We start from the raw sequence: 22617 nt of genomic DNA on the forward strand, positions 1-22617 counted from the left end.
GTGTGCTACAGCTAGCCAGGAGGGAGTCCGTGAAAAAGTCTGGACCTGCCTAAGAGGCAAGAGACCATTGTTTCAGGGTGCACAAGGAAAGGGGATTCAGAGCACCGCCTAAACGAGCTCCAGAGACAGGCTAAAGCCGCGGCTATCAGCGCAGACCCCAGAGACAAGCGTGAAACGCTAACACTGCTGCTGCAGCCACCAAGAATCCTATGTGCAAGCACAGGTCACTACCCACACCTCCCCTCCACTCCCCAGGAGCCTGCACAGACTGCCATTGCCAGGGCCCCTTGATCCAGGGACAACTTCCCCAGGAGAACACATGATGCCTCAGGCTGTTGCAGCATCACGCTGCCCTCTGCCTCCACAAGCTCGCCCCACATTCCCATTATAATTACCATACCCCTCCCTCTCCCCGGCCTGAGTGAGCCAGAGCCCCCTAATCAGCTGCTACTTTAACCCCATCCTGTCTGGTGGGAACAGATGCCAGAGGGTGACCTACATGCAGAGGTGGGGCCAAAACCAAAGCTGAACCCTGGGAGCTGTGAGAACAAAGAAGAGAAAGGGAAATCTCTCCCAGCAGACTCAGGAGCAGCGGATTAAATCCCCACAATCAACGTGATGTACCCTGCGTCTCTGGAATACCTGAACAGACACGAATCATCACAAAATTGAGGCAGTGGACTTTGGGAGCAACTGTAGACTTGGGGTTTGCTGTCTGTGACTGATTTGTTTCTGACTTTTATGTTTATCTTAGTATAGTTTTTAGTGCTGTTATCATTGGTGGATTTGTTTATTGTTTCTTCACTCTCTTCTTTTTTTTTTTTTTTTTTTTTTTTTTGCGGTACGCAGGCCTCTCACTGTTGTGGCCTCTCCCGTTGTGGAGCACAGGCTCCGGACGTGCAGGCTCAGCGTCCATGGCTCACGGGCCCAGCCGCTCCGCGGCATGTGGGATCTTCCCGGACCGGGGCACGAACCCGTGTCCCCTGCATCGGCAGGCGGACTCTCAACCACTGCGTCACCAGGGAAGCCCCACTCTCTTCTTTTTTATTATTATTATTACTTTAAAAATTTCTTATTCTAATTATTTTTTTTATTTATTATGTTTTTTTCTTTCTTTTCTTTCTCCCTTTTCTTCTGAGCCATGTGGCTGACAGGGTCTTGGTGCTCAGGCCTGGTGTCAGGCCTGAGCTTCTGAGGTGGGAGAGCTGAGTGCAGGACATGGGACCACCAGAGACCTACCAGTTCCATGTAATATCAATTGGCAAGAGCTCTCCCAGAAATCTCTGTCTCAACGCTAAGAACCAGCTCCAGTCAACAGCCAGCAAGCTCCAGTGCTGGACACTCCATGCCAAACAACTAGCAAGACAGGAACAAAACCACATCCATTCACAGAGAGGCTGCCTAAAATCATGCTAAGTTCACAGTCACCCCAAAACACACCACCGGACGTGGCCCTGCCCTCCAGAAAGACAAGATCCAGCCTCATCCACCAGAACACAGGCACCAGTCCCCTCCACCAGGAAGCCTATACAACCCACTGAACCAACCTTACCCGCTGGGGGCAGACACCAAAAACAACAGGAACTATGAACCTGCAGCCAGCAAAAAGAAGACCCCAAACACAGTAAGTTAAACAAAATGAGAAGACAGAGAAATATGCATCAGATGAAGGAGCAAGGTAAAAACCCACCAGACCAAACAAATGAAGAGGAAATAGGCAGTCCACCTGAAAAAGAATTCAGAGCAATGATAGTAAAGATGAACCAAAATCTTGGAAATAGAATGGAGAAAATACAAGAAACGTTTAACAAGGACCTAGAAAAACTAAAGAGCAAAAAAAAAATGATGAACAACACAATAAATGAAATTAAAAATTCTCTAGAAGGAATCAATAGCAGAATAACTGAGGCAGAAGAACGGATAAGAGACCTGGAAGATAAAATAGTGGAAATAACTACTGCAGAGCAGAATAAAGAAACAAGAATGAAAAGAACTGAGGACAGTCTCAGAGACCACTGGGACAACATTAAACACATGAACATTTGAATTACGGGGTCCCAGAAGAAGAGGAGAAAAAGAAAGGGTCTGAGGAAATATTTGAAGAGATTACAGTTGAAAACTTCCCTAACATGGGAAAGGAAATAGTCAGTCAAGTCCAGGAAGCACAGAGAGTCCCATACAGGATAAATCCAAGGGGAAACACACCAAGACACATATTAATCAAACTATCAAAAATTAAGTACAAAGAAAAAATATGAAAAGCAGCAAGGGAACAGCAACAAATAACATACAAAAGGATCCCCATAAGGTTTCTTCTTTCAGCAGAAATTCTGCAGGCCAAAAGGGAGTGGCTTTAAAGTGATGAAAGGGAAAAACCTACAACCAAGATTACTCTACCCAGCAAGGATCTCATTCAGATTCAAAGGAGAAATTAAAATCTATACAGACAAGCAAAAGTTAAGAGAATTCAGCACCACCAAACCAGCTTTTCAACAAATGCTAAAGGAACTTCCCTAGGCAGGAAACACAAGAGAAGGAAAAAACCTACAATAACAAACCCAAAACAATTAAGAAAATGGTAATAGGAACAGACATATCGATAATTACCTTAAATGTAAATGGATTAAATGATCCAACCAAAAGAATGGACTATCTGAATGGATACAAAAATAAGACCTGTATATATGCTGTCTACAAGAGACCCACTTCAGACGTAGGGACAAATACAGACTGAAAGTGAGGGGATGGAAAAAGATATTCCATGCAAATGGAAATCAAAAGAAAGCTGGAGTAGCAATTCTCATATCAGACAAAATAGACTTTAAAATAAAGACTATTACAAGAGACAAAGAAGGACACTACATAATGATCAAGGGATCAATCCAAGAAGAAGATATAACAATTGTAAATATTTATGCACCCAACATAGGAGCACCTCAATACATAACGCAAATGCTAAGAGCCATAAAAGGGGAAATCGACAGTGACACAATCATAGTAGGGGACTTTAACACCCCACTTTCACCAAAGGACAGATCATCCAAAATGAAAATAAATAAAGAAACACAAGCTTTAAATGGCACATTAATCTTGAGAAAGAAAAACAGAGCTGGAGGCATCAGGCTCCCTGACTTCAGACTATACTACAAAGCTACAGTAATCAAGACAGTATGGTGCTGGCACAAAAACAGAAATATAGATCAATGGAACAGGATAAATAGCCCAGAGATAAACCCACGCACATATGGTCACCTTATCTTTGATAAAGGAGGCAAGAATATACAGTGAAGAAAAGACAGCCTCTTCAGTAAGTAGTGCTGGGAAAACTGGACAGCTCATGTAAAAGAATGAAATTAGAACACTTCCTAACACCATACACAAAAATAAACTCAAAATGGATTAAAGACCTAAATGTAAGGGCTGACACTATAAAGCTCTTAGGAGGAAAACATAGGAAGAACACTCTTTGACATAATTCACAGCAAGATCCTTTTTGACCCATCTGCTAGAGAAATGGAAATAAAAACAAAAATAAGCAAATGGGACCTAATGAAACTTACAAAGGAAAGGAAACCATAAACAAGACGAAAAGACAACCCTCAAAATGGGAGAAAATATTTGCTAATGAAGCAACTGACAAAGGATTAATCTCCAAAACATACAAGCAGCTCATGCAGCCCAATATCTAAAAAACAAACAACCCAATGGGCAGAAGACCTAAATAGACATTTCTCCAAAGAAGATATACAGATTGCCAACAAACACATGAAAGGATGCTCAACATCACTAATCATTAGAGAAATGCAAATCAAAACTACAATGAGGTATCACCTCACACCGGTCAGAATGGCCATCATCAAAAAATCTACAAACAGGGCTTCCCTGGTGGCACAGTGGTTGAGAGTCCGTCTGCCGTTGCAGGGGACATGGGTTCGTGCCCCGGTCCAGGAAGATCCCACATGCTGCGGAGCGGCTGGGCCCGTGAGCCATGACCGCTGAGCCTGAGCGTCTGGAGCCTGTGCTCCGCAACAGGAGAGGCCACAACAGTGAGAGGCCCGCATACCGAAAAAAAAAAAAAATCTACAAACAATAAATGCTGGAGAGGGTGTGGAGAAAAGGGAACTCTCTTGCTCTGTTGGTGGGAATGTAAATTGATACAGTCACTATGGAGAACAGTATGGAGCTTACTTAAAAAGCTAAAAATAGAACTACCATATGACCCAGCAATCCCACTACTGGGCATATACACTGAGAAAACCATAATTCAAAAAGAGTCATGTACCACAATGTTCATTGCAGTACTGTTTACAATAGCCAGGAAATGGAAGCAACCTAAGTGTCCATCGACAGATGAATGGATAAAGAAGATGTGGCACATATATACAATGGAATATTACTCAGCCATAAAAAGAAATGAAATTGAGTTATTTGTAGTGAGGTGGATGGACATAGAGTCTGTCATACAGAGTGAAGTAAGTCAGAAAGAGAAAAACAAATACCATATGCTAACACATATATATGGAATCTAAAAAAAAAAAATACTTCTGATGAACCTAGGGGCAGGACAGGAATAAAGATGCAGACATAGAGAATGGACTTGAGGACACAGGAAGCGAGAAGAGTAAGCTGGGATGAAGTGAGAGAGTAGCATTGACATATATACACTGCCCAATGTAAAATAGATAGCTAGTGGGAAGCAGCTGCATAGCACAGGGAGATCAGCTCAGTGCTTTGTGACCACCTAGAAGGGTGGGATAGGGAGGGTGGGAGGGAGACGCAAGAGGGAGGGTATATGGGGATATATGTATACATATAACTGATTCACTTTGTGATACAGCAGAAAGTAACACAACATTGTAAAGCAATTATACTCCAATAAAGATGTTAAAATAAATAAATAAATAAAAGAATGAGAAAGTAGATAGCCCTCATGCCAAGGCCCTTGTAGTTAGAAATGAGAAAATTGAAAAAACTATACACAGTACTTTTTTAAAAATATAGCTAAATATATGTATTCTAAATTTGAAGGTAACTACTGAAAGAACTTAAGTATAGGAAAGAGAATAAAAGGGAAAAATTATCCATTCCAAAGGGAACAGATAATAAATGAACCAGACAAAGGATAGTAAGAAACCACAAAATAAAATGTCATAAATTAAGTGTAACTATATTAAAAAATCACAAAAATGTAAGCAGATTAAACTCTTTAAAAGGCAGAAATAATCAGATTAAATAAAAATATCAGGTATAAGACTCATAGACATAGGGAACAGACTTGTGGTTGCCAAGGGTGAGGGAGGGAGGGAGAGGGATGGACTGGGAGTTTGGGGTTGGTAGATGCAAACTACTACATTTAGAATGGATAAACAACAGGTCCTAATGTATAGCACAGAGAACTATACTCAACATCCTGTGATAAACCATAATAGAAAAGAACATAAAAGAAGAATGTATCTATATATATGTGTATAACTGAGTCACTTTGCTGTACAGCAGAGACTGGCACAACATTGTAAATCAACTCTATGTCAATATTAAAATATATCAGGTATATTATGCTTTTAAAAGGTAAAACAAAAAAGCTTCACAGAAAAAATTAAATGAAGGGATAGAAAAGGTATACCAAAAAATCTGGGAAAGTAAAATTAATGACAGACTAAAAATAATTTGAGAAATCAAGATTAATATGGATAAAGAGGCTCATCAAATAAAAATAAAATAAACAGTGTTCTAGGCGGACTTAACTATATGACATCACATGCACCTAACAACACAGTCTTAAAAGATATAAAACAACGACTGAAACAGAAGGAAAATTTGACAACTTCACTATCACATTGGGAGATTTTAATAGTGCAAGTAAATTAAAATTCAGCAATGAATAACCAAGGAATAAACCTAACAAAAATGTAGAAGACTTTTACACAGGGAATTACAAAACTTCATTGAGAAGTAATAAAAAAGACAAATAAATGGAGAGATAATCCATGACTCTGAATGGAAGACTCAATATTGTAAGGATGCTAATTCTCTCCAAATCTACCTATAGATTCAGTGTAATTTAAATAACCATCCCAAAAGGAAAATTAATTTTCTTTTAACTAATTAACCATATGGGAAAAAATATACTGGTCTCCTACCTCACACTAAACACAAAATAAATACCATGTGGATTAAACCCCTAACTGCAAAAGATAAAACTTTAAAACTTTTAGAAGATATTATGAAGTACAGAAAGATTTCTTTTAAAAGACATAAAAATCACAAACTACTAAGGAAAAGACTGATAGATTTGAATATTTTTAAACTCAGCAAAGAATATCATAAATAGGAGTTTAAAAGTATCATCAACAAAATAATACATTGAGACCACCCATGAATAAATCCAATCCAATAGAAAAACAGGCAGAAGGAAGGAAGAAACAAGGGAGGGAAAGAGGAGGAGGGAGGGAGGGAGGAAGAGAGGGGGAAAGAAAGGGAAGGGAAGGCAAATTTTTAAAAAGAGAAAGCACAAATGGCTCATAAACATGAAAATATGTTTAACCTCATCAGTAACCAGGAAAATGATTTAAATGATTTAAATCCCAGTGATACGCCATTTCACACCCTATATGCTGGCAACAATTTTTTAATTGCATGACACCAACTGTGTGCAAGGATGAGGATCCATAGGCACTCTCATGCTAGGCACTGCCTGGTAAATTGAGGCATGCACACAGCCCAGGGCCCAGCCATTCCACTCTGAGCAGGTGCAGCAGGAGACAGGCACAAGAATGTTCACAATAGCCCAAACTGGAAACAACCCAATCTATCAGCATAGATGCATCTCAAAAGCAATACTGAACACAGTTCAAATACAGGCAAATTAAATGATACAAACATGGGGTAAACTGTCAGGCAAACCAAGACAATGATAAACATCAAGTTCAGGATAGTGGTTACCTTTGGGTGAGCAGAGGAAGGACCAGTAAGGGTACTGGTAGTGTTCAGTGTTCTTTGTCTTGGCCTGGGTGCTAGGAACATGGCTGTTCATTTATCAGTGTTCTTGCAGTATTACACGCTTGTTTTCATACAGTCTTTTCATAAATGCCGTGTTTTAAATTTTACAATTATTAAAATTAATTAATAAAAATAAAAAGTGCTTTAGTGTTATGCTGTGATAGTTTTACCAGACATATTTAGCATATTTTCAACTTGCCTGGCAACAAATATTCTTCTTTTCATTGTGTCCAAAGATAACCGTGTAGCTTTTTGAAGACTGTCTAGTAATTGATGAGAGAAAAAAGCGTAGACCTCTTTACATTCCTGTAATGAGAAATCATATTAAATTTGGTACAAAAAATAAAAACTCTAACACCTCCAAAGCAATAATACAATATTAGAAGTGACATGCGAAAGATGAAAAATAATAAACTATACAATTTCAATTATATTGTAGAAATAAATTCAATCCTAAATTACTTGTTTTTTTAAACAAGTAAGAATACGTGAAAGGTGTGCTTTCATAAACACCCTAGCAAATTATAAGGCATTACTCAAAAGCCAAAATTCAAAAACAGCTAATTGAAAATAATCCTGGTTTGCTCAATATTCAATAATTCACTCAACAAAACTGAAGCACTTAAGTGTGGTGCACTTTTCAATGCTTAGAGGTATGGGCACAAGAGGATATGTAGTCTCCAACCTCAAAAATCTCAGCTTGGTGGATAAACATATTTTAAAATGTATGATACCAAAATACATAGGATGAAACTTCCACCGTCCTGGCACCATGGTTTGTCCCTCTCTGCAAGCCCTTCTTTCCCACCAGAGAAGAAGTAGCCACATTTATTGGTCAGAGCACAGAATAAATATTGAGCCTGGGCAGGAATCTGGGCACTACGTCTTGCTTGCACAGTGATTCACACATCCGGAGCCAGGCTCTGGCCACACTGTTCCTCTCCACCCTACACCCTGACCCTCTGAGTCTGGGTGGGCCAGCCAGGTTGAGTTGAGTCAGAAGGGAGGCTTATCAGGTGTGAACAAAGAGGAATATGATTGGGTTGGTCAACTACCAGGCTAAAGAGCAGGCATGACATAATCAGATGTTTACGTTAGACCACTGTGGAAGCGATGTGGAAGGTGGATTTGAGAGGCAGAGGCTGTTTAGGAGATGTCTGCACTGATGCAGCTCTAAGTGATCTCCCATCTTGAGAGGCTCTGATGGTACTCAGTCTTGCTCTAAGGACCCCAGCCAGTGTCAAAGGGAATGCAGCTGGAAGCGAAGAACTCTCCTGCTGACCCCCACCAACTGATAGTGGCTGCCTGGTGCATGGTATTGAGAAGCAATCTACAGCTAAAATCTAGACTCAGCGGGAAAGTGTTTCCCGATCAATTAGTGATAGCATCCTTGAGCCAGAAGGTGAAAGTGAAACAAACGTGTGCTGTTTATTTCCAAGACTGTGTTAGGGTAGGGGTTAGAGAGTGTAAAAGAATGTAAAATGGAGAAAGAATGAAAAGATGAGTACGGGGCTTCCCTGGTGGCGCAGTGGTTGAGAGTCTGCCTGCCGATGCAGGGGACACGGGTTCGAGCCCTGGTCTGGGAGGATCCCACATGCCGCGGAGCAACTGGGCCTGTGAGCCACAACTACTGAGCCTGCGCATCTGGAGCCTGTGCTCCGCAACGAGAGGCTGTGATAGTGAGAGGACCGTGCACCGCGATGAAGAGTGGCCCCTGCTCGCTGCAACTGGAGAAAGCCCTCGCACAGAAACTAAGACCAACACAGCCAAAAATAAATTAAAAATTAAAAAAAAAAAAAAAAAAGATGAGTACGGAGGATTAAAAGAAAACTGACGGAAGCAGGAGAAAGCACAAATTGGTACAAATGTGAGAGTGGCATTTAGAGTTGATGCACGACCAGAAGGCCTAAGAAGGCCTAAGAAGGATGAAGAATCCCCATGTCTCCTCCTCAACTTTCATTCTCAACACAGCTCAGCATAATGTGAGAATCTGCCCACCTAGGGTTTCTCCTGCGGGAGAATCCACAGTGTTAATAAAAAATGCAGATCCCTGGACCCCAAGAGAATCAAAACCCGGTCTTGCAATACAGGTAATTCTATCAAAAACAATAACTGAGAACAAAGTTCTCCACTTTGAGTCAAATGGATTGGCACTACAATTCCAGATGTGACATTTACTACATAAGAAAACACAGTCAGTCACAATAGGGGAGACAACTATATAAACTGTAATTGATAGAATAGCATTAAAAGTTGACAGTGCTGGGGAAAACTGTAAGGATTGCTGTGTCTTGTCAGATGCTACAGTGTAGAACTGAAAATTATATTTTCTGGATTTTGTTATAAATCCACACAGACTGCTTGCAGAACTGCCTGGAAAAAAAAAAATCCACCATTTGGGGTTATCTACAATCCTATAAGTCATAATTCTGTGAAATTGCATAAGGTTGCTTTACAATAAATACCTTTTTAAATTCATCTTCTTTATGATTAACATCAACCTCAGGCACAATATTAGTCTCATAATCAACACTTTCACCCTCTTCTGTTTCACTTCCAAAAACAACATGTTTTCTCTGTTCTATAGATAAAAGATAAAACAAAAATATAACAGTTAATACTTGGCATTTGGTTTATTCTATGCAACCAAACCTTCTTAGGAAGGTCCTTCTTAAAAGAATTCTTAATTTAAAAATTAAAAATTTGTTGCTGGGAGAAATCACCCTTGAATTCAATTTAAATCACCCATCTCAACAGAATTAACATTCTATTAAGAAATACCCTCTTTAAATATACTGTACTCTGTATTAGTATCTAGAATTAAGAAACATTTAAAGAGGGGTTATTTTATAGGCTATCTTTCTAAAATACCTGTTTACCTTTTGGGTTTGCCATCTTAAGCTGACATGTTCGTGTTTTTGATACTTCTGATGAAAACTACTTAAACTAAGTGGAAAACCTCTCAGAGAAAGAAGAGATGCGGCGAATACTTGTTTAAGCTGGAGTTTCTCAACCTCAGCGCTACTGACAGGCTTTGTTGTTGCAGCTGTCCTATGCCATAGAGGATATTCAGCAGCGTCCCTGGCCTCTACTCACTAGATGCCATCCCCACTCAGTGTGACAGCCAGCATAGTGGAATGCTGTACCAAAAAAAAAAAGTTAACATAGCAGGCCAGAGACTGCTATCCATGGAAGGGCCTGCTTGCAAGGTTGGTCCCCAGTAAGTATCTATGAACTTGGATTTCAGAGGGGTGCCCACCATTCCCTCATTCATAAAAAGGGCTCACTGTGCCTAAACTGCAAACGGTGTGGTTTATGCTGAACATCTGCTCTCCTTCTGGGAGTCTGGAATTTTGGTGCCTGCTGGGCACAAGGTGCCTACTTGAGAACGTATCTGTAACACTTGTGATTCAAACATTGTACCCAGCCACATTACCTGGTAACTGTTTTGCTGTTTTCCCACTGTATTTAACTTCATAAATAGTCTCAAATATTGATATAAGTTCTTTGACAGCTTCTTCCACGTGCTTACTTTTGTGGTTTAGAACCTCAGCCCATTCTTTTGTGTATGTCTATTAAGTAAAGAAATGACTATTAATTTCCAGATACTTAAAACTACTGTGAAATTTATTAATACGACTTCAACTTATCAAACTCTAATGCCATTTGAAAATACCTAGAGATAGTGGCCAATAGCATAATGTTTCAGACCCCAAAGTGTCAATGGCTAAAAGCAGCTTGAGACAGCTGCTAAGTCTCAAGCAAAGAAAAGGAGAAAGAAGAAAAATTCAAAGTTTTTTTTTTTTTTTTGGCCGCACCACGTGGCATGCGGGATCTTAGCTCCCCGACCAGGGATCGAACCTGCACCCCTGTAGTGGAAGCGTGGAGTTTTAACCACTGGACTGCCAGAGAAGTTGCAAATTCAAAGTTTTTCACCTTACCTGACTCATTCACACACAGAGATCTACAGTCCCATTCATATGGGCAAAAAGAAAGAAGCCTAAAGGCCTAGGAGATGAAGATGTCAAAGTTGAAAATGAGAAATGGTTTTTTAAAAGGACAATCCAGGGACTTCCCTGGTGGTGCAGTGGTTAAGAATCTGCCTGCCAATGCAGGGGACACGGATTCGAGCCCTGGTCCGGGAAGATCCCACATGCCACGGAGCAACTAAGCCCTTGTGCCACAACTACTGAGCCTGCGCTCTAGAGCCCGTGAGCCACAACTACTGAGCCTGTGTGCCACAACTACCAAAGCCTGCGCACCTAGAGCCCATGCTCTGACACAAGAGAAGCCACCATAATGAGAAACCTGTGCACCACAACAAAGAGTAGCCCCCGCTCGCCGCAACTAGAGAAAGCCCCGACGGAGCAACAAAAGACCCAATGCAGCTAAATAAATAAATAAATAAACTTATTTTTTTAAAAAAAGAAAAAGAATGAAAAGGACAATCCAAAGTGTTGTTTTGAGATTCAAATGTGATAAGGTTTTTAAATGAGCATGATGTTGTATGCCAGGCATCAATTTAAGAGCTTTATGTGTATGAACTCATTTAACTAAATGACAACCTCTTGGGATAGGTAATATTACTGTACCCATTTCACAGATGAGAAAACTGACTCTCAGAAAGAATTAAAAATTTGCGCAAGGTCACACAGTAGGTGGTAAGAATAGGGGTTTGAAACCAGCTTTGTGTGATTCTAAAAGCCTGTGCTTTTTGCCTTTTGAACTTTTCTAATAGTCAGCAAAGGCTTTAGGAAGAAGTGCAGAACTAAATTCAGAAAAGAAAACTGGATTATAAAATTGAATAGGCCCTTTAACATACAATGTCCATGCGTCTTAGGAAAGAGAAAAGTAAATGGTAGCAGCCAACTTGGGCCTTCAAAATCACCTCTGCAAAGGAACCCGAGCCTATCTATGCAACCTCTCCCCAGATAAGTCTTGGGAGATCCCATATTCCCTCTGTACTGCCTTCATGTGTTCCTTTCTTGGCTACTAGATTGAGAGAGAGAGACTTGCAAGTTTGTCCCCCCGATTTACACCACCTCATCTGCATCTGAACCCACCTTCATCTTTTCTCAGTCTCAGGGGAAACGGTGTTCCTCCTCCCACCTGAAGGCACTCTCTGATCCTCCCCACCCCCACGAACTCTTCAGATTTTGCTTCATCATTCGCTCATTACACCCTTTCTAATTTATTCAACACAGTGTTAACCTTTGGAATGACAATGGTGGTTGAGAGCCACTTCAGTCTAGCAAGGAAAACAAGTGTTAAGCAAGTGGACACTCACAGCTGATCATGGAAGATTGGACACACGTGTTTATTTACACACCCCCTCCATTTGCTTTGAAATCCCTAAGAAAGAAACCAGACTACTAGTCAAACATGACAGATTAAACACATATGTTTATCTTGGTACTCCCATGATATCTCTGGAAACCTAGACAAAATAACATAAAGTCAGCTTTTATGTTAAAAGAACAGGGTCACAGGAATAAGTGGGAAGATGCCACATAAATTCTTCTGTATGTTTCCAATACTATATAATAATAAAGTTAATGGAATTTGATAATTGGTGCTAGGATCACTGAATATCCACTTGCAAAATAATGAAAGTAGATCCTTGGACCGTACACAAAAACTAACTTAAAATGAAGCATAGATCTAAATGTAAGGGCGAGGGACTTCCCTGGTGGCGCAGTGGTTAAGAATCCGCCTGCCAATGCAGGGGACACAGGTTCGATCCCTGGTCCAGGAAGATCCCACATGCCGCAGAGCAACTAAGCCCTTGCTCCACAGCTACTGAGCCTGTGCTCTAGAGTCTGCGAGCCGCAACTCCTGAAGTCCGTGCACCTATAGCCTGTGCTCCACAACAGGAGAACTCACTGCAATGAGAAGCCCGCGCACCGCAACAAAGAGTAGCCCCCACTCACCACAACTAGAGAAAGCCCGGGAGCAGCAATGAAGACCCAAAGCAGCCAAAAATAAATAAATAATTTTTTAAAGTAAATAAATGTAAGGGCAAAAACTATAAAACTCTTTAAAAAAACATAAGTATGGATCTTCATGATCTTGGATTAGGCAAATTTTTCTTAGATATGACACCAAAGCAAAGCAACAGCAAAAAAATATATAGATGAACTGGACATCACCAAAATTTAAAACTTTGGGCCTTCAAAGGACACCATCAAGAAAGTGAAAAGACAACCCACAGACTGGGAGAAAAATTTTGCAATCTGATACGGGACTAGTATCTAGAACATACAAAGAACTATCACAACTAAAACATAAAAAGACAGATCATCCAATTTTAAAATGAGCAAAGGATTTGAATAGACATTACTAAAAGAAGGCACATAACAGGTTAATAAGCACATGAAAAAGTGTTCGACATCACTAGCAATTAGGGAAATACAAATTTAAGCCACAATGAGATACCACTTTACTCCATTAGGAAGGCTATAATCAAAACCGCAAATAGGGCTTCCCTGGTGGCGCAGTGGTTGAGAGTCTGCCTGCCGATGCAGGGGACATGGGTTCACGCCCCGGTCTGGGAAGTTCCCACATGCCACAGAGCAGCTGGGCCCGTGAGCCATGGCCTCTGAGCCTGCGCATCCGGAGCCTGTGCTCTACAACGGGAGAGTCCACAGCAGTGAGAGGCCCGCGTACCGCAAAAAAAAAAAAAAAACCACTAATAATAAGTGTTGGCAAGGATGCAGAGAACTTGGAACCCTCATACACTGCTGGTGGGAATGTAAAACAATGCAGCTACTTTGGAGAAGTCTGCCAGTTCTTCAAAGGGTTAAACTTGGAGTTAACATATGACCCAACAATTCCACTCCTAAATATACACCCAAGAGAAATGAAAACGTGTCCTTGCAAAACTTGTACATTTATGTTCACAGCAGCATTATTCATAATGGCCAAAAAGTGGAAACAACCTATATGTCCATCAACTGATGAATGGATAACTAAAACGTGGTCCATCCATACAATGCACTATTATTCAGCAGTAAAAAGAAATGCAGTACGGATACATGGGACAATATGAATGAACTTTGAAGACACTGTGCTAAGTGACAAAAGCGCCAGTCACAAAATACCACATGCTATATGATTCCCTTTGTATGAAATGCCTACAATAAGCAAATCTGTAGAGGCAGAAAGTAGGATAGTGGCTGCCCAGGGCTAGGAGGGTTGAGAGGAAATTGGTAATGACTGCTAATGAGTATGGTATTTCTTTGGGGGTGATGAACAGTTCTAAAACTGACTGTGGCGATAGCTGCACAAGTCTGTGAGCTAAAACCACTGAATTGTACACTTTAAATGGGTGAATTATATGGTATGTGAATTATATCTCAATAAAGTTGTCAAAAATAATAGCTAGTACCAGAAATAATTTGAAGCAGGAACTGGGGGGAAAATGGAGCAGGGAAATGAGAGATGGGAAAGTGAAAGCAGCATGTGTGAGCATTTGGAGAAGTTTAGTTGTGAATAAGAAATGAAGAAGATATGCAAATGTTTTTGTTTGTTGGCGAGGAAAAGGGGAGAGTATATTAGACTACTGGTGGGAGGGGTCCCGTAGAGAGGACAAAGCTGAAGACCTAGAAGAGGAAGAAAGACTGGTGGAGTAAGGTTGCCAAGAAGGCAAAAAGGCATGGAATCTACAGCCTGTGTGTGGATTTTGAAAAGAGGTGGGAACTCAATTTTGAAAAGAGGTGCCAACTCAATTTTGAAAAGAGGTGGGAACTTTCTCCATGGAACCAGAAGGAAAGAAGAGTTGGATGCAGAAGCAGTCAGCAATGTACCAAGAGCTCTGGCTGTGCAAACTATTTACATGACTTTAATTCAGAAAACTATAAATAATCCCTGCAACTCTGTCAAGGCCATCTTGCCAGGCACTCCAGGTGCTGGTTATTCTCCGTTCGCCCCCTGCAACCCATTCTCAGCTCTTCTCTGCCCTGCTCTGTGCAGAGGGAAGCTGCCTCCTGGGGCTCCCTTATTCTCTGACTTGCAGTTGGGCTTGACCCAACGGGAAGCACTAGCAGAAGATAAGAGAGCTGCAGGGCGGGTAACTCTCACCCCCTCCTTGGTAGAAGACGGTAGGGCTGCATCTCTGGTAGAGGCTGTGTCTCTTCACAAACTCAGCTCCTACGCGATGAGCCCTCCCATATGGTTCCCACTTTTACTGGATTCTGAAAGCACTGTTTCCTTCTTTGGTACCTTCAGCCCCAGCAGTGCTGATGACTCTCTCCCTTGCAACTCCTGAGGTGTTTCACCTTGCTGGGATCTTCACTGGCACTGTCCCATACACAATATTCCCAGCTCCATCCTAGTACCTGAACCCTGATCAAAGAACTCACATTTGGGGCTTCCCTGGTGGCACAGTGGTTGGGAGTCCGCCTGCCGATGCAGGGGACACGGGTTTGTGCCCCGGTCTGGGAAGATCCCACATGCCGCGGAGCGGCTGGGCCCGTGAGCCATGGCCGCTGAGCCTGCGCGTCTGGAGCCTGCGCTCCGCAACGGGAGAGGCCACAGCAGTGAGAGGCCCGCATACCGCAAAAAAAAAAAAAAAAAAGAACTCACATTTGGTCCTTGGTGAATTAGATCATCCCAGATAACCATGACAACTCACACTGCCATAAAAGCCAGGAGTAAGAAACTTAGATGTACACATTCCACTGCAAAGAAATTTCCTGTCTCAGTTGGTGACCCAGTGGCCCAGCCATCCTCTTTTGTTTAACAAGTGGCAAAATAATGCCATGGCACAATAGACTGCACAAACTGCCTCTATATGGTGTCACTACCAGCTGGGGCCACACAAAGTAAAGCATCTCTTCTTGGGAAGACTAACTAGTCACCGAAGATTAATAAGACCATTCTTACAAGTCAGTGGAGAACAGACTGCAACGCCGAGGAGTGGGCCGGGGATGGACCAGAAGGCAGCCAAACTGATTTTATGGGTGGGGAGGGGGGGTGTTCTTATTTTTAAAAATTGAGATATAATTCATATAACACAGATATACCCTTGTCAAGTGCACAATTCATTGGTTTTTAGTATCTTCACAGAGCTGGGCAACCATCACTGCTATCTAATTCCAGAACATTTTCATCACCCCAAAAGAATCCCCATTCCCATTAGTCAGGCCTCACTCCCCCATCTCCACCGCCCTGGCAACCACTCATCTACTTTCTGTCTCCATGGAGCCAGGGTGAATTTGCTGATAGAAGTTTTAATACCCTTTCATGTATTTCCTGGTGTTTTCCTATCATAACTTGGATCATAATATTTCCCTGAATTTTCTATTCCATTTGTCTATCTACCAATATACAGGTATGTTAATCAGGGTCCAATAAGGAAAACAGATGCCACACCAGCTATTTTAACAGACAGAACGAGAAAATTTAATATAAAAAATTGGTTAGGGCTTCCCTGGTGGCACAGTGGTTAAGAATCCGCCTGCCAATGCAGGGGACACGGGTTCGAGCCCTGGTCTGGGAAGATCCCACATGCCGCGGAGCAACTAAGCCCGTGAGCCACAACTACTGAGCCTGCGCTTCTGGAGCCTGTGCTCCGCAACGAGAGAGGCCGCGATAGTGAGAGGCCCGCGCACCGTGATGAAGAGTGGCCCCGGCTCGCCGCAACTGGAGAAAGCCCTTGCACAGAAACGAAGACCCAACGCAGCCAAAAATAAATAAATATCTTTAATAAGATTGACTATGTAGGTCATAAAAAGTTAAAAAAAAAAACAACTGTGTCTAACAGGGCTTCCCTGGTGGCGCAGTGATTGAGAGTCTGCCTGTCAATGCAGGGGACACGGGTTCGAGCCCTGGTTCAGGAGGATCCCACATGCTACGGAGCGGCTAAGCCCGTGCGCCACAACTACTGAGCCTGCGCTCTAGAGCCCGTGAGCCACAACTACTGAGCCCACGAGCCACAACTACGGAAGCCCGTGTGCCTGGAGCCTGTGCTCCGCAACGGGAGAGGCCACTGCAATGAGAAGCCTGTGCACCACAACAAAGAGTGGCCCCCGCTTGCCGCAACTAGAGAAAGCCTGCGCGCAGCAATGAAGACCCAATGCAGCCAAAAAGTAATAAATAAAATAAGTAGATTTATAAAAAAAAAAAAAAAAAAAAAATTGGTTAAACAGCTATTAAATGACCAAAAAGGCAAAAAGGGACACAGAGGTCACAGAGAGACAGTAACCACAGGAAGCAGTGCCCGTTCCGGGGTGCGGGGGAGCCCACGGAGGGGGGTACAGTTATTGGAACCTGGAACTGGGAAGTGAGGGAGGTGCCTGGCTAGCACTGCTGGCTCAGAAGCTCAGAGAGGGACCTCCTGAAGCTGGTACATCTGAGAGGCACACAAGGCTGATTCCGGAAAGGCTGGAAAAAGCTAGGGCCTGGAACTAGTGGCCACTGCCAGGGTGAAGAGCTATAGCTCATGTAAAGGCGTCAGCAACAAGAGGCAAAACAGGAACGAGCAAGCCCATTCTCTCTTGTCCAGCCTCCTATCGCCCCCACTGCAAAGCCTAAAAGGGAGCCAGCTGGCCAAGGATAAATGTGATTTGCAGAGTCATAGAGTAGAAGGACAGATTTGAAGCTAACACAAGGTAGCTTTTTAATAATTAACATAATCTGTCCTACAACCACAATTAGGTGCTCCAAGATAAGGAGGACTTGTCATTACTGCAAATAGCCCTGGTTCCCAGTATTGTCTGAAACCACTGGTTAGTGCAAACTAAATTTGTCCCCAAAAATTAGCATTATATATAGCATGTTTCCAAAACTGATTTCTGCCCAAAGTGTTATCCAACTTGCTTTGTCATTACATATGTTATTCTGTCTTCAATGTAATGGTCCACCTAGTGATAGGCTTGTGGGAAGGCAGCCCATGTGTTACTAGATCTTAGATCCCTCTAGGGCAAGTGACTGCGGCATACTGATTGACAAAGGTGCTCTTCAAAGTTCCACTTCCTGTATTTTGACTTGTGCCATCAATGTAACCAGCACATTCACACTCAGTCACCTTTAATCGATCCTAATTTGCCTCGTTTGTGTGATTTATTTCTTTTTCTATGCACATGAAAGTTTTTTGTTCGTATGTTCAAAGTAAATTTTCTTTGGTAGTGTGAATTTCACCCCACTGAGCAGTGGATAGTGTCAGAACAGTTATGTGCACATACCAACAGAAATGATTTTCATTGTAAAGGAGACAAAATGAAGGAAACCAATGTAGAAATTTCCCTACTCCTTCATATGCTGTTCGTTTATCAGTAAGACCTGGTATGAAGTATATACAGTCAGGTTCTAGAATGAGTGAGAAGAAAATGACAAGGAGGAAATTACCCCTCATCCCCAGGCAGGAAACCGGAGACTTTTTTGGAAAATTTCAATTGGTGAAAAAAGACCCACACAGCATTTGAAGGGCTCTCCGTCCTAAAATAACACGGAGCCCAGGAAATAGGGCAGACTCTATTTGCCAACTCAAGAAATAGTACCCCAAGTATATTAGTTAGAGATGCAGAAATAATACTATAAGAATAGCTAAAAGTTAACAATGAGTGCCTTTCCTAGCACCTAGGTTGTGATCTCCAAATACCATTTTCCACAAGTAACACTGAAAGGAATGAGGGCTGACTGGAAAAATGAGTAATCAGGGCAGGAAATGTGCAAGATAAGCCTAAGATTTCCTACGGTTCCAGGAAGCAGGAAAGCTTTCAAAGACTACTGGAGTCACATCAAAAACATAGAAGCCAGCCTGTAGAATTCCACTGGACAAAGATGAGAAAATTTAAACATAAAAAAGAATAATGACTGCAATGGACTGAATCCCTCAAATATATAATAATCCATATATTCATAATGATCTTTAAATAATTTAAACCGCAATGGGTATGTTAGCCAACTCATTATTTTGAAAACTGGTATATAAAAGAAAAACTGAAGCACTGAACCTGACTTTTCTGTACAAACATTATTTCACAGTAACCCACCAGATAATGAGGGAAATTTCTTCTTTATAGAAATATTTTATCCATAAATGCTAAAATTAGAAAATCAACATTTTGCCATCTCTAGGCAACAATAATGGCTCTAGGCAATAATAATCAAAGGCTGCTAAACTCTTCAGGTGAAAGGTTGGTGGGAAACTTTATGATAATGGATAAAGCTGACTGCACCTCAGCCCACTAATTAACCTTAATATCACGAAAAGGGAAACAGCGCGATAAAATGTGCCTCCTGATGTAATGCAATAGGAAGTACACAGTGTCACCTGTGGACTATTCAGTCAGGAAAAGAAAAGGTAATTGAACCTGAACTGAATCAATCCTCCAGAGCTAATTAAAATATACAGGAAACTCAGGGGATAGAAGAATATGTTAATATGTTAAACCATACTACTAGGATATGATTAGCAAAATTTAGAACATGGAAAATTCTATAGGACAAATGATCCCATTTCTTCAACAAATGAAGAGCATTAAAAGAAGGAAGATGGCAAAAAAAAAAAAAAACTTGAATAGACATTCCCCCAAAGAAATACACAAATGGCCAATAAACACATGAAAAGATGCTCAGCATCAGTAGTCATTAGGAAAAGGCAAATCAAAACCACTATGAGACTTCGTACCCATTCAGATTATTACAAAAAATGCTTTAATCTTTAAAAGTGGAAAATAACAACTGTCAGCAAGCAGGTGGAGAAATTGGAACCCTTGCTGTACATTGCTGGTGGGAAGGTAAAATGGTATGGCCACCGTGGAAAAATATCTGGTGATTTCTCAAAAGCTAAACAGAATTAACATGTGATCCAGTAATTCCACTCTGAGTATATACCCAAAAGAATTGAAAGTAGGGACTCAGATAATTATACACTAGTGCTCATACTAGCTTAATTCACAATAGCTAACCCAAACATCTACCAACAGATGAATGGATAAACACAATGTGGCATATCTATACAATGGAATATTATCTGGCTCTAAAAAGGAATCAAATTCTGATACATGCTACAATATGGATTAACCTTGTGCTAAGTGAAATGAGGCAGATACAAAAGGACAATGTTGTATGATTTCACTTACATGACATACATAGAACAGGCAAATTCATAAAGATAGAAAGTAGAATAGAGGTTACCACGGTCTGGGGTGGAGGGGAGGGAAATGGGAAATTATTGTTTAATAGGTACAGAGTTCCTGTGTAGATGATAATAAAAAGCTCTGGAAGCAGATGGTGGTAATGGTTACAGAACACTGTGAATGTACTTAATGCCACTGAACTGTACACTAAAAAAATGGTTAAAATTATAAATTTTGTGTTATGTATATTTTACTGCAATAAAAAAGATACAAGCAAAGAAAGGGGAGATGATAAAAAGAAACTTAAGAGGTATATGAATCAAATGCAATGTGTGAACCTGTTTAGTTCCTAATTCAAACACATCAACTCTAAAAAGAAAGTTTCTACGAAAGATAAATATATTCATGATCTATGACTATGACCCAGCAATTTCACGTATGGGAATATACCCACCAAAATAGGTGCTTAGGTTCACACAAAAAAAACCATGCCCAAGAATGCTCAGTGTATAATCAAACGCTATGAACTACCCAAATGCCTTCAACAGTAGAACAGATACATAAATTGTAATAAACTCAGAAATTTAAATACTAGTCAGCAATGAATGAGAATGAAAGAACCCACTATCGCACACAACTACACAGATGAATCTCACAGACCCTGAGCAAAATAAGCCAGACAAAAAGAATATGTGTGGGACTTCCCTGGCAGTCCCGTAGTAAAGACTTTGCCTTCCAATGCAGGGGGCGCGGGTTAGATCACTGGTCAGGGAAGCTAAGATCCCACATGCCTCATGGGCAAAACACCAAAACATAAAATAGAAGCAATATTACAACATATTCAATAAAGGCTTTAAAAATGGTCCACATCAAAAAAAAAAAAAAAACTTTGAAAAAAAGAATATATGCTGCATGATTCCATTTATGTGAAGTTCAAAAACAGGTAAAGCTAATATACAGTGACAGAAGCCAAAATGGTAATTACTTTGGGGTGGAGGATGTTTGTTGCCTGGAATGGAGCAGGAGGGAATCACTTGCGGTGAAGGAAATGTTCAATATCTTGCTCTTGGATTGGGACTTCCCTGGGGTCCAGTGGCAAAGAATCCACCTTACAATGCAGGGAATGCGGGTTCGAACCCTGGTCAGGGAACTAGGATCCCACATACCATGGGGCAACTAAGCCCACGCACCACAACTACTGAGCTCGTGTGCCTCCACTAGAGAAGAGAAAACCCACATGCCACAACTAGAGAGAAGCCTGCACACCGCATGCCTCAACGAAGATCCTGTGTGCCACAACTAAGACCTGACGCAGCCAAAAATAAATAAATTAATAATAAATAAATCTTAAAAAAAAAATCTTGCTCTTGGAGAAGGTTACAAGGGTGTGTCATAGGTAAACATTCACTGAATAGTGCACTTAAGATTTGTGCAATCTGCTGTATACACATTATATCTCACACACACAGAAAAAGACACAGGCCTAAAATGAAAAGTAAGCTGAAGCTACAACTTTTGTAGGTTTTTTTCCCATAACCAAAAAACTACATGAGGCCTTGGATCCCTTCACAAGGGTAGGAGGTTGGAACCCTTCCCCTTCCCCCACATGTCACCAGGCTAATCAAGGGCTACTGTCTCAAGCACAGTTAGCGACCTTGGTTGAGGCTCTGGGGTAGACGGATAACGTCTCCCTTGGAAATTTACAACCACTATCTCACCTCACACAGGTTTAGGACTTGAGATTATATCTATACTGCCTTGGAGTTTTGGAAATTCTATCGTGTGAGAAACTAACTCAAACTATCGACTGAGTTGGTAAACCTCCTAGGTACCACACAGGAGCAAATAAAAAGAGACAGGCTCTCAACTAAACAGACATGTGCAGATTAGCTCACAATCCAAAATATTAAAAACATGAAGACACAAGCCACCCTGAGCAAGATTTGACAGAGACAGCAAAGAGCAGAATTAGACCTCCAATTTCTTCAGATAATGGGACTGTTATAAAATATATTTTAAATATCTAAATGAAGAAGTAGAATTTAAAAAAGAGAAAGGAAGAAGATTATATAAAAGACCACATATATTTGAAAAAGAATAAAAAGTAACTTCAAGAAACAGATAAGTAAATTTGGGTAAATAGAAAATTCAAAGTAAGAGGGTAGAGAGTAGAAGTATACCCAAATATACTGATAGGATAAATGTGAATAGACTAAAATTACCGATTTTTAAAAAACAGAGATTTTTCAGAGTAGATTAAAAACAAAATCCAGCTAAATGTTCTTTACAAGAGAAAACCTAAAATAGGAGAACCCAGAAAGGTTGAAAATAACAGAACACAGAAAGATATATCTGGATAATAATAACCAAAAAGAGCTGGTGTAACTACACTGATAGCAAACAAAATAGACTTTAAGGATAAAAAGCTTAACAATGATAAAAGAGAAAAATGGCCAGGAAGACATAATCATTTCAAACTTGCATACTCTGAACACAGGATGTTATAATTGGTCATTTAGTGCTGTCTCCGTTACAG

At 41.0% G+C, this 22617-nt stretch overlaps 1 protein-coding gene across 15 annotated transcripts in view; it reads right to left on the minus strand.

Moving 5' to 3' along the window:
* Positions 1-22617, minus strand: part of DNAH8 (dynein axonemal heavy chain 8) — a 327201-nt gene that overhangs the window by 243459 nt on the left and 61125 nt on the right. For all 15 annotated transcript variants that reach the window (XR_013830241.1, XM_079934721.1, XM_079934718.1 and 12 more), the window contains 3 exons: positions 10436-10571; positions 9465-9580; positions 7199-7305 (listed from right to left, as the gene is read on the minus strand). Coding sequence is in view for 14 of the 15 variants with exons in the window: in XM_079934721.1 (XP_079790847.1) it covers positions 7199-7305; positions 9465-9580; positions 10436-10571 (359 nt within the window). In the remaining variant the exon portion in view is untranslated. The remainder of the gene's footprint in view (positions 1-7198; positions 7306-9464; positions 9581-10435; positions 10572-22617) is intronic.

The sequence above is a fragment of the Stenella coeruleoalba genome, assembly GCF_951394435.1.
Source record: "Stenella coeruleoalba genome assembly, chromosome: 10".
Taxonomy (NCBI): Eukaryota; Metazoa; Chordata; class Mammalia; order Artiodactyla; family Delphinidae; genus Stenella; species Stenella coeruleoalba.